Source organism: Curcuma longa, chromosome 3 (genome assembly GCF_044706935.1).
Source record: "Curcuma longa cultivar G26 ecotype Majalengka, Jawa Barat chromosome 3, ITB_CL_G26_1.1, whole genome shotgun sequence".
Taxonomy (NCBI): Eukaryota; Viridiplantae; Streptophyta; class Magnoliopsida; order Zingiberales; family Zingiberaceae; genus Curcuma; species Curcuma longa.
The window spans coordinates 16,001,545-16,016,392 of NC_133863.1; the positions used below are offsets into that span (position 1 = coordinate 16,001,545).

The 14,848-nt window shown below is 35.7% G+C and overlaps 1 protein-coding gene across 1 annotated transcript; it reads left to right on the forward strand.

The window, feature by feature from the left end:
• The first annotated feature begins 2,254 nt into the window (after nucleotides 1-2,254).
• Nucleotides 2,255-8,822, forward strand: LOC141823774 (auxin-responsive protein IAA1-like). Its single transcript, XM_074711014.1, has 4 exons — nucleotides 2,255-2,540; nucleotides 2,641-2,822; nucleotides 8,319-8,402; nucleotides 8,481-8,822. The coding sequence occupies exons 1-4, from the start codon at nucleotides 2,350-2,352 to the stop codon at nucleotides 8,516-8,518; spliced, it is 495 nt and encodes a 164-aa protein (XP_074567115.1). The 5' UTR covers nucleotides 2,255-2,349; the 3' UTR covers nucleotides 8,519-8,822.
• The last annotated feature ends 6,026 nt before the right edge of the window (nucleotides 8,823-14,848 follow it).

Consider the following 14,848-nt stretch of genomic DNA (forward strand, 5'->3'; position numbering starts at 1 on the left):
TATGCTATTGTCCATTTTGGGCCCACACCCTCATAGTTTTATTTTTGAATATTACCCAAAAGACCTCATATTAATAAGATAATTTCCATCTTATAAGCGCAAGATTTTTTTCATGTATTTTCCAATGTGAGACTTTGATTGTATCCAACAATCCCTCAGACAAAGGAGGAATGGGAGCCCCTCCTTAATGGTCCCAACCTCTTAACGGTCCCAACGGACCCGACCTCTTAATGGTCATAAGCTCCCACCACATGGACCCGCTCTGATACCACTGTAAAGATCCAGATGGAATCCATATATATCTTCACAACGGTATAATATTGTCCACTTTGGATCCATGCCCTCATGGTTTTATTTTTAAGCTTTATCCAAAAGACCTCGTACAATGTGATATTTGAGCCTCCCCTTAATAGTCCCAACGAACCCCTTATTGGTATGAATCTCAATGGATTCATGTCCCTTAACGGTCCCAACGGACCCTTTATTGAGAGCTCTAATAGTACTGTTAGATAAGATTGAATCTATATATATCTCAATAACGGTACTATATTGTCTATTTTGGATCCACACCTTTATGATTTTATTTTTGGACTTTACCTAAAAGGCCTCGTACTAATGAGATATTTTCTATCTTATAATCCTAAATTTTTTTTATGTATTTTTAATGTAAGACTTTAATTGGTATTCTTCTGCAACTCTAATGGATCTATCAAATAAATTTAAAAATATGAATGATTTTTCATCAACAACCAATGTCCATTTTGTTTTGCCTTTTGGTTGCTTTGACGAGAAGTTAGTAAATTAGAAACTCGAGGGAATATGTTGTTAATATTGAAATTTTAAAGGAACAATTCAAGAAAAACAACAAAAGTGCTATTAAGTATTATCATTATTATTTTTTGTTTGCTTTTCGTTAAGGATAAAAATTAAAAAGGTGTTATTTTTTTATTATTAGAATTGTCAAAATGATGTCCCTCTTTTATTTATTATTTTTAAAATTATCTTTATTTTTAATGTTATTATGATAATCTTGATTTATAATTACTATAATTATAACAATTTTATAATGGTCTTAGATATTCAATTTTAATTAATACTAATGATATTATATTTTAGTAACTATAGCTGTTACAATATAAATAATTTATTATTGATCAATATTATATTATAATAATATTTTAATTTTAATCAATACTAATAATGCTGTGATGTATCTATTATATAATTATTACCAGGTCAATATGAAAATTTTATTTTTGATTAATATTATATTATAATAGTTATAAATAATAATTAGTATTTTATTTTTATCAATGTCAATTATGTATAAATTATGATGCTATAACTACTATAATTATATAATTATAAAAATTATATAAGTATAATAATTATAAAATCATATTTATTATAATCAGTTTTGCTATTCTGGGTGACAGCTTCCTGCGCGTCCCGTGAGCGCCTTCATCCGAGCCGTCCGTCCGTCCGATCGTCCGATCCGAGCCGTCCGATTGCACAGTGTTTCTCCTCGGACCTTCGCCGCTTCCCGCCGCCCGTTCATCGCCGTTCGACCACCGCCGGCCGCCGGACTGGGCCCGTTGGAACCGCAACTCGCAGGCGGTCCGGCGGTGGCCGGAGTCCGACCCCGATTCGGCCGGAATTCGGCCGAATTTTGGTCGAATCGGGGCCGGACTCCGGCCGCGGTCGATGCGCCGGCGTTGGGCGCGTCGACCTCGGCCGGACTCCGGCCGGAATCCGACCAGATTCCGGCTGATAGTGGTGTCAGGCACTGTTGCCTTATTTCGGCCGGAATTCCGACCGGATTCCGGCCCAATCCGGTCGGAATCCGATGTCGGTGTGTGCGCCGTCGAGTTGCGCTTCCAATGAGTCCGGGATGGCGGCCGGCGGTGATCGGACGGCGATGAACGACCGTCGGAAACGCGCGGTGGTCGGGGGCGCTCACGGGATCGTGCACAGTGGCATCGCCCAAAATAGCAATATTCTTATTATAATTATATATAGTTATAGAATTATAATTATATAACAGTTATAATCTTATAAATTCTATAATAACCTAAAAAATAACACAGTTTGGTAAACAAATGTATTGACATGGAATGCGATTTTTTTTTTTTTTTTTGCAGAAGTAGAATGCGTTTTTATTTAAATTTATTGTTTTTTAGCTTTAGTGGCAAATCATCACATCACATGGCCCGGCCCGGTCAAGAGGAGACAACTCCAACCGACAACCCCGGGCCACACTCCCTCCCCCCACCCACTGCTTCTCCTTCTCCTCCTCCTTCTCCTCCTCCTCCTCCTTCCTCTTCCTCTTCTTCTCACGTTGCCCTCGCCATGTCCACGACGGAGACGGCGCACAGCTCCACCGAATCGGACGGCTCCGGCCTTGACTACGAAGAGACGCAGCTCACCCTCGCCCCGCCCGGTGCCACCAGATCTGACCCCGAAAGGAAGCGAGGCCTGTCCGATGACCATCGCCCCTCCGATTCCTCCGAAGGGTCCGCCCACAAACCTCCCAAAGCTAAGTAGGCAACACCAGTCTCGGCCTCGCTTGTGTTTTTTTTACCCCAATCTTGACCTAAAATTTCTTCCTCCTTCCTTTTTTTTATTCTATTTACTCTGAAGGGCTCAAGCGGTGGGATGGCCGCCGGTGAGATCGTTCCGGCGAAACGCGCTCAAGAGCTTCACCTACGTGAAGGTGGCCGTCGACGGGGCGCCCTACCTTCGTAAGGTTGACCTGGAGGCCTACGCTGGATACCAGCAGTTGCTTTCTGCCCTCGAGGAGATGTTCTCTTGCTTCACTGCCCGTAAGTTTTTCCATTCCTCTCTCTCACCCATCTCTAGGTTGCATCAATACTTACATGTATATTCACCATTGTCGTCACTCGTCATCCTGCATCGTATTGCTTTGTTTGGGATCTCTTCCTTTTCAATAAATTGGAAGGGTTCATTGAATTTTGTTCATAATTTACTTAGATGTATATATATATTGAATAATGTTAATGAAATAAAGGATCAGCTTCTCAAAGCCTTTTTCTTAACATGGTATCAGAGCCAACCTTAGCCGTGTCTCTAAGTCCTAGCCGTCATTCCAATCCCTAACCTCCTCTTCTCTTCCATTATTGATCGATGCCTGACAACTCTTCTCTTCCATCGCAATCACTGCCGCAGAAGTGGGCATATCGAGGATAGATATAGATACAAAATGGTACATGGACAAGGCAATCGACAGGTCAGTCACAACAACAACATGGATTTCGAAAGATTACATCTAATGCAATAGATTCTCCACAAGTTTATCCACAAAACATTAGCAAAACAAATAAAATAATCGACCTGATCAATGTCTTCCAAGGATTTTCTACAGAACAACATCAACAACTTTCTTATGCCTTATCAATGATGATCTCAAACTGCAGTGTTGACAATAAAAACACCTATGCAAGGGTGACATGTCCGTCTCCCTTTCCTGATGCTTCAATTAATTCTGTATTCACTAAGCCTTGGGTTTTGGTAGTGGGGTCACTGATCTTCACACTTTTCACTAAAACACAATCACCATCAATACCTATTGTTAATTCATCAACTGGATCTACAACTTCAATCACTTTAACTGAGATTGTACCTTTCAATTTTGACATTACTTTAGATGGATGTTTTATGTGTTCTTAGTTTTCACTTAAATTTGATTTCTATGAGCAAAATTACCACTGGCCTAAACCGTTGTGTCATTTTTCCACTTTTTGTGTCATACAAGACTTAGCTATTGGAAAAATGATTAGCTCAGGTAAACAACATGGTGGTCTCTATTACATGACACCTTTGCAAAGAACACCAACTTGTCAAAGCTTCACACAACTTCAATCTACGGCATGTGTCTTGGACATCCATCACCGTTTCACCTTAAATTAGTTTCTTCATTATTGTCTTCAAATGATATTTCTTATGACAATAATTGTACTTTGTCCCATGGCAAAACAAACAAGATTTCCATTTCCATTAAGTTCCATAACTCATACTCCATTTGATTTATTACATTGTGATATTTAGGGTCCTCATAAAGTACCCACACACTCAGGGGAACGATTCTTTCTTACCATTGTAGATGACTTTGCAAGATGCACATGGATATTCCTTATGCAACACAAGTCTGAAACCCAAAACATTTAAAAACCTTTCATTAATTTTGTTCAAACTCAATTTAATGCCTATGTCAAAGCAATTAGAGTAGACCAATTCTTGCCTATGAGAAATATTTTTAAGTTTCATGGCATTGAATACCAACACACTTGTGCTTACACTCCACAACAAAATGGAGTTATTGAAAGGAAGCATTGTCACATTCTCATTGTAGCCCAGCATTACTTTTTCAATCTCATTTACCTTTGCATTTCTGGGGTGTGTGTTTTAACTGTTGTTTATCTCATTAATCAGTTACCATCTCCATTGCTCTCTAATAAAGCACCTTTTGAAATTATGTACAATCCTCCACCCTCACTCGATCACCTAAAAGTTTTTGGTTGTTTATGTTATGCAACCATTGTACACCCAATTCATAAATTTGAATCTCGTGTCAAACAATGCATCTTTGTTGGATATTTGACTGGACAAAATGGATACAAGCTATATGATATGGAAACTGAGAAATTTTTTGTCAGTCGTGATGTAAAATTCCATGAAACCACCTTCCCTTTTTCATCCACCTCAACACCATCAAATTCGGATTTTGTAGTACCTAATTCATATTTAAGATACAAAAACATGGGCAACTTGTCACGTCACCATTTCCTTCTAGCACTCATTCTCATCAGCTTGAACAAATAGAAACAACTAATACACATGAACACATCTCTCCCACACATGCAAACCACACTTATTGTTCACTATAACACCACTCAACCTTCTACATCCATACTAAGAAGCCGAAGCTACACCACAACTTTCAAACACATCAAACACTCTTGCTGAACTTACAACTACTACCATTCCACCTCCGAGACAATCAACATGACCTAAGCGACCTCCGGTGTAGCATAAAGACTTCCTAATGTCATCTCAAGCTAATCAGTCTACCTCAGCATCAAGTTCCACAACAAACACTTGATATCCACTTTAATTTTCTTTCCTATTCACGTTTTTCACCTTCCCATTTTGCTTTTCTACCTTCTATCACAAATCACATCGAACCAAAAACTTACGCTAAGGCTATCCATTGATCCACTTTGGCAACAAGTTATGAATATAAAATTAGAAGCATTACAACTCAACAACACATGGAGCCTCGTCCCTCTACCTGTCGGTCATAAATCAATAAGTTGCAAATGGTTTACAAAATCAAATATAGGTCTCATGGCACCATTGAGCACTACAAGGCTCATCTTGTTGTTAAGGGATACAATCAAGTCAATGGCATTGACTATCAAGAAACATTTTTGCCAACAGCCAAGCTTACAACACTTCAATGTCTTGTTACTGTTGCTACTGCTTGCCATTGGTACATACACCAATTGGATGTTCAAAATGCTTTTCTCCATGGAGATTTGCATGAAGTTGTTTACATGGAACCTCCACCTGGTCTTCACCGACAAGGGGAGAACATTGTATGTCGGCTCAACAAGTCTCTTTATGGACTTAAACAAACATCAAGAAATTAGTTTTCCACATTTTCAAATACTATTTTAAAGGCTGGTTATCAATAATCAAAGGCGATTATTCACTTTTCACTAAGGCTCAAGGTACTTCTTTTACAACAATTCTCATATATGTTGACGACATACTTCTCACAGAAAATGATCTACATGAAATGGAATGTCTCAAAGAATTCTTGTTTAAGCGCTTCCGTATCAAAAATCATGGAAACTTGTAGTACTCTTTGGGTATTGAATTCTCTCACTCTAAAAAAGGTATTTTTATGTCACAGAGAAAGTACGCATTGGACATTCTACAATATTTAGGATTCCTAGGCACACACCCCATCAATTTTCCAATGGAACAAAATTTGAAACTCACTTCCACTAATGGCCCAACAAAATACAATCTCAAGATCGGACATAGTATACTCAGTTTGTACATTAAGCCTCTTCATGCAAGAACCTAGAATACCTCATTGGGATGCTACAATTCAAATACTCAAATATATCAAAATTGACCTTGGTAAGGGATTATTATTCCCTTGTAATAACAATTTAACTTTGAGAGCCTTTTGTGATTCAGAATGGGGAGGTTGTTGTGCCACAAGAAGATCAGTTACAAGATATTGCATTTTTCTTGGAGATTCTCTCATATCATGGAAATCCAAGAAGCAAACCAACGTCTCTAAATCATCAACTGAGGCGGAATATTGAGCTATAGCTAATACATGCTTAGAGGTAACTTGGTTGCGCTATATATTAGATGACTCAAAGGCACATTGAAATAGACTGTCATATAGTATGAGAAAAAATACAAGCCGGAATGATTAAACCTTCTTTTGTACATTCACACTTACAGCTGGCTGATATATTTACGAAGGCCTTAGGAAAGGATTAGTTTGTGAATTTGCATAACAAGCTGGGACTTCATGACGTTCACTCTCCAACTTTAGGGGGAGTATTAGAAAATATTGTATATTAATTATATAATAACTTTTCTATTTTTTATTTATCAAATTTTATTATGTTCTCTCCTTAGACTTAGTCTATTATTGATGTATATATATATTGAATAATGTTAATGAAATAAAGGATCAATTCCTCCAAAGTCTTTTTCTTAACATTGTCCTCCTCAATTAATTTTGAAATATACATAAAAAACATAAATGTATGTTTGCTTGTTGTTCAGTTAAACAACGCATGGATCAGTGCCACTGCAGACTTCTCTTATTGTCATTCTTGCTTGACTGATGCATAACTAATGCTACAAGTGAAAAGTTATTTCATGTTCAAATGTTCTTGCCCACTACTGTTCAATTCTCCCTTTCAAATAAGCAATAGTTAATTTCTTTCTTAATGAGAAAAAATTCATTTATGTATGTGAATGTGTAGTTAAGAAAGTTATAATCAGCAGTTAAATTTATTGTAGAATAGGAATCGTAGAAAATTTAATGACATACATCCAGTATAATTATGTCAAAAGAGGGCATGGAATAATTTTTTATGGAGACCGCAATGGCTTAACACAAATTGGCAGATCAAAACTTGTTACAATTAACAAAGAAAAATTCGAAGGGGGTGTGATGGATTTCACTACACATGGGACAATAGTTGATTGGTGAAAATGGGAGACAGTCTTGCTTTGGGAGAGAGCACCTTGATGATTTGCCTGGTTGGCAAATGTAAGAAATTGGCATGCATGACTGGAACTAGGACTGTTTGGTCTGTTGGTAAATTAGGAAAAGTTGTTTGAAGCTAAAAAAATTATGAACAATATTTGTTGCCCTTAATGCTTTATTTTTCAGACTATACTTTTTGTGGTCGATTCTAGTTTCATAGTCATTTCACCAGCCTAGAAATCAAGGAGAAAAACGGAAACAATTGAAAGCTATGGAGGATGATGTAGGAGCTAGCAAAGCAGGGCTTATTTGCTTTACAAATATAATTAATTACATATATGGCCCAAACACTCCAACTCAAGCTGGTGCTCAGATATCACAAGTCACAAACTTGTTGTACATATAATCCACCTGACTGCGCAAGGACCTTTCAAATACAAATCACCTAGCTGATAATTAGAATTAACTTGCTCGAATAGATGCAAAAGAACACCATTTAAACACCCTTCTTCATAAGCAATGAGGAGATCAAGATCAGTATTAACAAGTATGGATAGACAGGGTATGTTTTAATTTAAAACTAGGTAATAGTGGAAATCCTTTGCAAAGGCTCATGAGGCACATATGGTATCTAAGAAAGAGGTACATGTCAGAGCTCACAAAGAAATGATCCATTTGAGGAGAATAATGCGACTTTTGATTACAAGAAGAACTCAAGAAAAGACACATATCACTCAACAAATTTAGCTAACCTAATAACCTAAGTGTATGATCATGGAGAAAACAAACAGAACAGGTGAGCAATATGATACAAGGGACTACATGGCTATAAAACAACAGGAACATCACCATCTAAAAGAGAGAAGGGCATTCAATCAATAAGTTAAGGCATGGCTTGTAGAAGACTTTTACCCATTACTATCATTTTCAATTTGTTCTGCTGCTTAGTAGTAGTTTGTTGTTTATGTTTAAGTCGTCATCCTCCGGTACTCCTGTGATTCCTCGCATAGTTCAAGATGCTGCATAGTTTGTCATTACCAAGAGCAATTCTAAGTTCCTTTTTTTTTCCCTTGCAGAATGTTTGTTGCTTCATGCAAGCGTCTTAGGCTAATGAAAAGCTCTGAAGCTGTCAATTTAGGTAATTTTGCTCTCTTACTGATGCTGCTTGATTAGCATTTATATTTTTAATAATATTTGTCTCCGTGAATTAATGTAGCTCCAAGAGCACCTCAAGGATGCACCAAAGCGCAGTGAATTTGGTTCCCCGACTACCAACAAATGTTAGTATCGTGTACAGAAATTGTCTACTCCTGGTTTTTGCATATGTTTGGAATCAGCATCTTTGAGAACGTAGGAATAAGAATATTGTACTTAGGTAAAACATGTGTTGGTTTAAACTATAGTAAACGGTATTGTGACAATAAGTAGACTGGTGTAATCCAGCCAGTTATCCTCTCTTGATTATCTTGTGTATCCATTGAAGTAGTGGTTTCTACTTAACAAGAACTTTGTTTGTGATGCCATTATGCTTTGCTAGAGCAGGGAAATGTTATGAACACACTTTGCATTGGTGTAGGAACTATGAAAAAAAAAGATTGGGCATCTGTTGTATGGCTCCGTTACTATACATCTGGAAAAACAAAATTGACCTTCAGCCAATAGAGTAGTCTATCTTTTGTTGTGAATATGGTGCTAAACTAGTCGACTTATCTTGGAACACCAAATGATGCATATGTGGAACAAATTTATCTTTATGGTGAAAATCATCACTTATAAATATTAGATTATTCATATTTAATCATTAAGAATTAATAATAAATATGCGGATATTAATTTGAATAATATTCTTTTAGAGTCGTGTGATTGGCCTTCTAGATTAATATGATTTTTTGAGAATTTTTTAGTATTCTCTTTGATGATGAGATTTAAAAGAGAATAGAATGGTCTTGTGATTTGGGATCATAATTTTTATCTATAGAAATAATTTTTCAGTTATCTTTCGATATTTCTATTTTAGTCCATTATAAAAATAGAAATTATCAATAAGGTCTCGGCGTATTAAATAGTTATATCATATTAAAATTTTAAAATTTTAATTTTAATTGATCATTTTTAATTGAGCTTAACTTAATATTATAGTTTGTAATATATAATTATAAAATCAACATTGAATTGAATATATTAAAGATCCAACAGCATCTGCAATGTATAATAAAAAATCAATGTCTTTTATGATACTTGCACTGTACAGAAGTCTATATGACACACATTAAGTCTACACAACTGTGCCCTTAAATCTATTGAAAATATAGAAATTAGGTGTAACTGAGCCAAATAGAAGCTCGAGCTCGATTCATTTTTTCTGAGCTCAAGTTTGACTCGAGTTTTATTCGAGTTTTAATTTTTAAATTTAAGTTTAATTTATAATAAAATTAAATAGTTCATAATCGACTGGAATTTCATTTGAAAATATCTTAGTTAAAAATTAAATGAACTTAATTAAAAAATTAACTCAATTTGTTAATTATATATATATATATATATATTTATATATAGTTTGTTCATGCTCGTTTACTCCCCTAATAAAAATGTTAATTTTTTTAATAATCTAGATATTCATTCTTACAATCCAATTAATAAAACGATTCAGTTCCACGAACTACCCAACAGCTAAATCTAAGAACTGTAAGTGGGTTTGGACCCAACACCCTAATTTTTTAGTAGTTTTTGAACTTTTAAAAGTTCGGAAATGTCCAACGTAAAGTAAGAATCCGCCACTTCAATAAAGGTAAAATCCGCCACTTCAACAGTTTTACATGGTCGATTCCATAATCATTTATAAGAAGGTAAATTGAAAAGTTATAATTAATCACGATGGAAGATGACATTATTTTAATTTCGTCAAAATTTGATCCCTATCCATTTTAATAATTCTATTTTACCCTAATCAATTCAATCAATGTCCCAGAACTGGTCCAATCCTCACTGCGTGGGAAAGTTGTCTTGTCCCTTACCACGGCACCGTGATAGATGATTGCATAGTGTGCTAAAGTTTAAAAAATTAATACACATACCTTTATTAAATATTGTCCCACCTACGTATACTAAATTGATGCATTGTAAATAAAATTGATGTGTTAAAATACTTGTCTTTTCTCATATTTGCACATTGTATATGTTAAAATTGATGCCCTTGGTGTTGATCCATAAGAACTCGAGGGGATGAATAATTTTGATTCATGTCCATCGAACTATTTGCACAACGGAAGACTTCTACGTACAGAAATAATTACACATAACTATTAACACTAGTGATTTATTTGATTCACCACCTCCTAACATGGTTATATCCATAACCTAATTCTAACGACTACTATTACTAATCTTCTCCTTCTTGAATAACTTCTAGAGGCTGAAAAGTTTTTTATAATTTTTCTTACAACAAATACAATTAATACAAGAATATAAATGCAAATATAATGAAAGTAACTACTTTACAAAAAATTCACTTTTGATCATTGTTTGTTGTTTTAGGATGCCTCTTGTTGGTCCAGAAATACAATAATACTTCGTCCTCAAACCCCTAAAAATTGATAGCTTCAAACTTCCTCGAACCTCTTTTATAGAGTTGTTGTCGGGTTAATTTCCACATAGAAGTCGATTTATAGGTAAGATCAATCAATTGCTCTGTCGAATCCAATCCTTACACTTGCAAATTTGTTCTTTCTAGCTTAGTTTGACTATCATCAGTCAATGGTTAAACCTCATAAATTGACTGATAGGCAACCAGTAGAGTTTTCAATCAATTTTTGAACTTTCAGTTTGTTGTTACAGTGCCATCAGTCGATTGCTAGATTCTAGTAGTCGATTGATAGCCGAGCAATTGAGTTCCAAACTCTATGTTCACTGTTACATTGTTAGCAATGGATTGCTGGATTCCAACAGTCAATTGGTAGCTGAACAGTTGAACCTGACAGTTGAGTTCCAAACTCTTTATTCACTGCTATAGTATTAGCAGTCGATTGCTGGATTCCCATATTCAATTTATAAATGGGCAGTTGAATCGAGCAGTTGAGTTTCAAACTCTCTTTACTCCCTCAAACCTCGAATTTGGGGTTTAGGGTTTAGCAATCGATTGCTACCTCTGTTTCAGCCTTTCCGAAACTGAATTCTCACCTTGTTTAGTATCTATTTGACTTCAACCTATACTAGGACTTCTATCATCGTCAAGTGTCCGGTCAACCTCGATCGACTTGGACTTCACTTCTCATGCTAAGTATCAGTTATTTGTGTATCAGTTATTTGTGACCCACTTGGATTTTCATTCTCATGCTAAGTGTCGGGTAAACCATCATCCACTTTGACTTCTAACCGCTATGTATCTAGTCAACTGTAACCCACTTGGACTTCTCATGATCTCTTGTCAAGTCCTAATTTGATTTCTTATCACAAAGTGTCCGATCAACTGTGATTCATTTTAATTTTCCTCTTGCCAACTTCTAGTTGGACTTCCAATCACTAAGTATTCGGTCAACCATGACATACTTAGACTTCTCATTTCTTATCAACTCCCAATTAGATTTTCCGATCACTAGTGTCTGATCAACTGTGACCCATTTAGATTTTTCTCTTGTCAACTTTCAGTTGGACTTTTAATTACTAAGTGTTTGATTAATCGCGACCCACTTGGACTTTCCTCTTGCCAAACTCTAATTAAACTTTCCTATCGTCAAGTATCCGGTCAACCTTGACCTACTCAACATTTCACTCAACCAACTACCATATCACTCACCGTATTGCTCAAACATCAACACTTAATATGAGTCAGCTCAAGCTTGGTCAATTGAACTTAGTCAACCTGATCAATCTTGATTAGAAGTCGATTGCACCAACACTTAGATCGATCAATTACGGAACTCTAACAAGTTGGAATCTTGAAGCTTTGACATTATCCTCAATTGAATGTGGTGAAAGTAAAGGTAGTGATGTCAATGAACAAAGAAACAAGTGAAGATGAAGATGCTAGAGAAGACAAAAGTCATTGATGGGGAATAAAGAAGACGCTGAAGGTGGTGAGTCAATGAACAGAGAAGCCAAGGTGAAGGTGGTGCGGGAAAAGATAAGTCAGTGATGTAGGAGCTTTGGATGATCGGTATGGCAGAATGAATCGTTGAAGCTGATGGCGTTCGACAGGAAATCGATCGAAAAAACTAGGGACGCCGGACAAGCGGGAAATGGCTCCAACATCGAGATTTTGGGTTTTTACAGCGCGCGGGGGGGGGGGGGGAGGGGAATATGAAGTAGTGGTTCGAGTTGCAAATCTGATTCGGAAGACGAAGTGACGGGGAGGGATTTTGTAGAAGAGTAAAATCAAAATAGGATACGTGATTTAGACAATCTCAAAACCACTTACGTGATTTGGATAAAACACATAATCATATGAAATTCCTAAAGGTAAGGTTTTCCAATCTCGATCGATTCAGTTCGTTACTTGCAAAAAACCTTTTGAATAATTTACTAGAAGCAACATTAGAATTCATCTGGGCATGTATGCCTCTACCCAATTATAATTTTCTATGTTATCAAAATCATTTACAATATCTATAATGTCTAAAGGTAAGGTTTTCCAATTTCGATCGATTCAGTTCGTTACTTGCAAAAAACCTTTTGAATAATTTACCAGAAGCAACATTAAAATCCATCTGGACATGTATGCCTCTACCCAATTATAATTTCCTATGTTATCAAAATCAGTTACAATATCTATAATGTCTAAAGGTAAGATTTTTCAATCTCGATCGATTTAGTTCGTTACTTGCAAAAAACTTTTTGAATAATTTACTAAAAACAACATTAGAATCTATTTGGACATATATGTCTCTATCTGAAATTCTTAGCAATAATACTACATCTTTCATTATGAAGAACGCAACCACATTAGATAATTTAAAAGTCTTTATTTTCGAATCCTAATTCTCAAATATATTGATCAGTAATCCCCTAAGTCTCATTGTGAAGGATACAACCACATTTGAGAATTTAAAAGTCTTTACTTCCGAATCTTAATTCTCAAAAAAACTAGAGTCGTCGAACAAGTAGGAAACGACTTTATCATCGGGATTTTGGATTTTTATGAGGAAAAAATATAAAGCAGTGGTTCGGGTTGCAAATCTGGTTCAGAATACAAAGTGACAAGGAGGGGGAAGGGTTTTGAGAAAGGGTAAAATTGAAATAGAGATATGCAATTTAGACAATCTCAAAACCACCTACATGATTTGGATAAAACACAACCATCTGGAATTCCTAAAGATAAAGTTTTCCAATCTCGATTGATTTAGTTTGTTATTTGCAAAAAATCTTTTGAATAATTTACCAAAAGCAACATTAGAATCCATCTGGACATGTATGTCTCTACCCAATTATAATTTTTTAGGTTATCAAAATCATTTACAATATTTATAACACCTAAAGGTAAGGTTTTCCAATCTCAATCAATTCAATTCGTTACTTGCAAAAAACCTTTTAAATAATTTACCAGAAGCAATATTAGAATCCATTTGGACATATATGCCTCTATCTGGAATTCCTAGCAATAATGCTACATCTTTCATTGTGAAGGACATAACCACATTAGAGAATTTAAAAGTCTTTACTTCCGAATCCTAATTCTCAAACATGTTGACCAGTAATCCAGTTAGTTGTGGAATTTCTGACATGCTGAGGAATGACACAAAAGGGTTATTGCTTATAACACTGATATGTTTTTCATGGAGATATATTTTTGAATAACTCTTTTCTTTTCCCTTTCCCTTTGTGGTAGGTTTTCCTTTCTCCTTTCCCTTTGTGGTAGTTTCAGAAAAAAAAATTCTAAAATGCCCGAACTTACTCATCCAGTATAACTTTTTCTTCAAACATAACAATTGAATCTCTCTTACATAAGTTGAGCTAAATTTTTTAATTTCCTACATTATATCAAAACAATAATAGAACTTTGTAAAATTCAATCAAATAGTAAAATTTAATCGAATAGCTTTTCATAAAATCAAGTTCAACTAAAGTTAATCACTAACGCTATAACAATGAAACAATTATAATCCAAAAATAAATAACATATACCTAAAAAAATTTACCTTTTGAGATGATGGCAAGTTGGAATCTCGAAGCTTTGACATTGTCCTCAATTGAATGTGGTGAAAGTGAAGGTAATATTGCTAGTGAATAGAGAAACAAGTGAAGATGGTGATACTGGAGAAGAGAAAAGCCATTGACAGGGAATAAGAAGATGTCAAATGTGGTGAGCCGGTGAACAAAGAAGCCGGGGAGAAGGTGGTGCAGTTGGAACTCAATTAAAAGTCAAGGTGAAAGTGGTGCGGGAAAAGATAAGTCGGTGATGTAGAAACTTTAGACGACCACAATGTCAGAATGAATTGTTGAAGTCGATGGTGTTCTAGGGGAAATCGATAAGAAAAAATTAAGGTCATCGGACAAGCCGAAAATGGCTCCAACATTGGGATTTTGAGTTGTTACAGGAGAAAAATATGAAGCAGTGGTTGGGATTGCAAATCTGATTCGAAAGATGAAGTG

Coding starts and splice junctions, on each gene's coding strand:
- LOC141823774 (XM_074711014.1), top strand. CDS start 2,350: ATGTCCACGACGGAGACGGCGCACAGCTCCACCGAATCGGACGGCTCC. Junction 2,823..8,318: donor GTTCTCTTGCTTCACTGCCC/GTAAGTTTTTCC, acceptor AGCAATTCTAAG/TTCCTTTTTTTTTCCCTTGC. Junction 8,403..8,480: donor CTCTGAAGCTGTCAATTTAG/GTAATTTTGCTC, acceptor GAATTAATGTAG/CTCCAAGAGCACCTCAAGGA.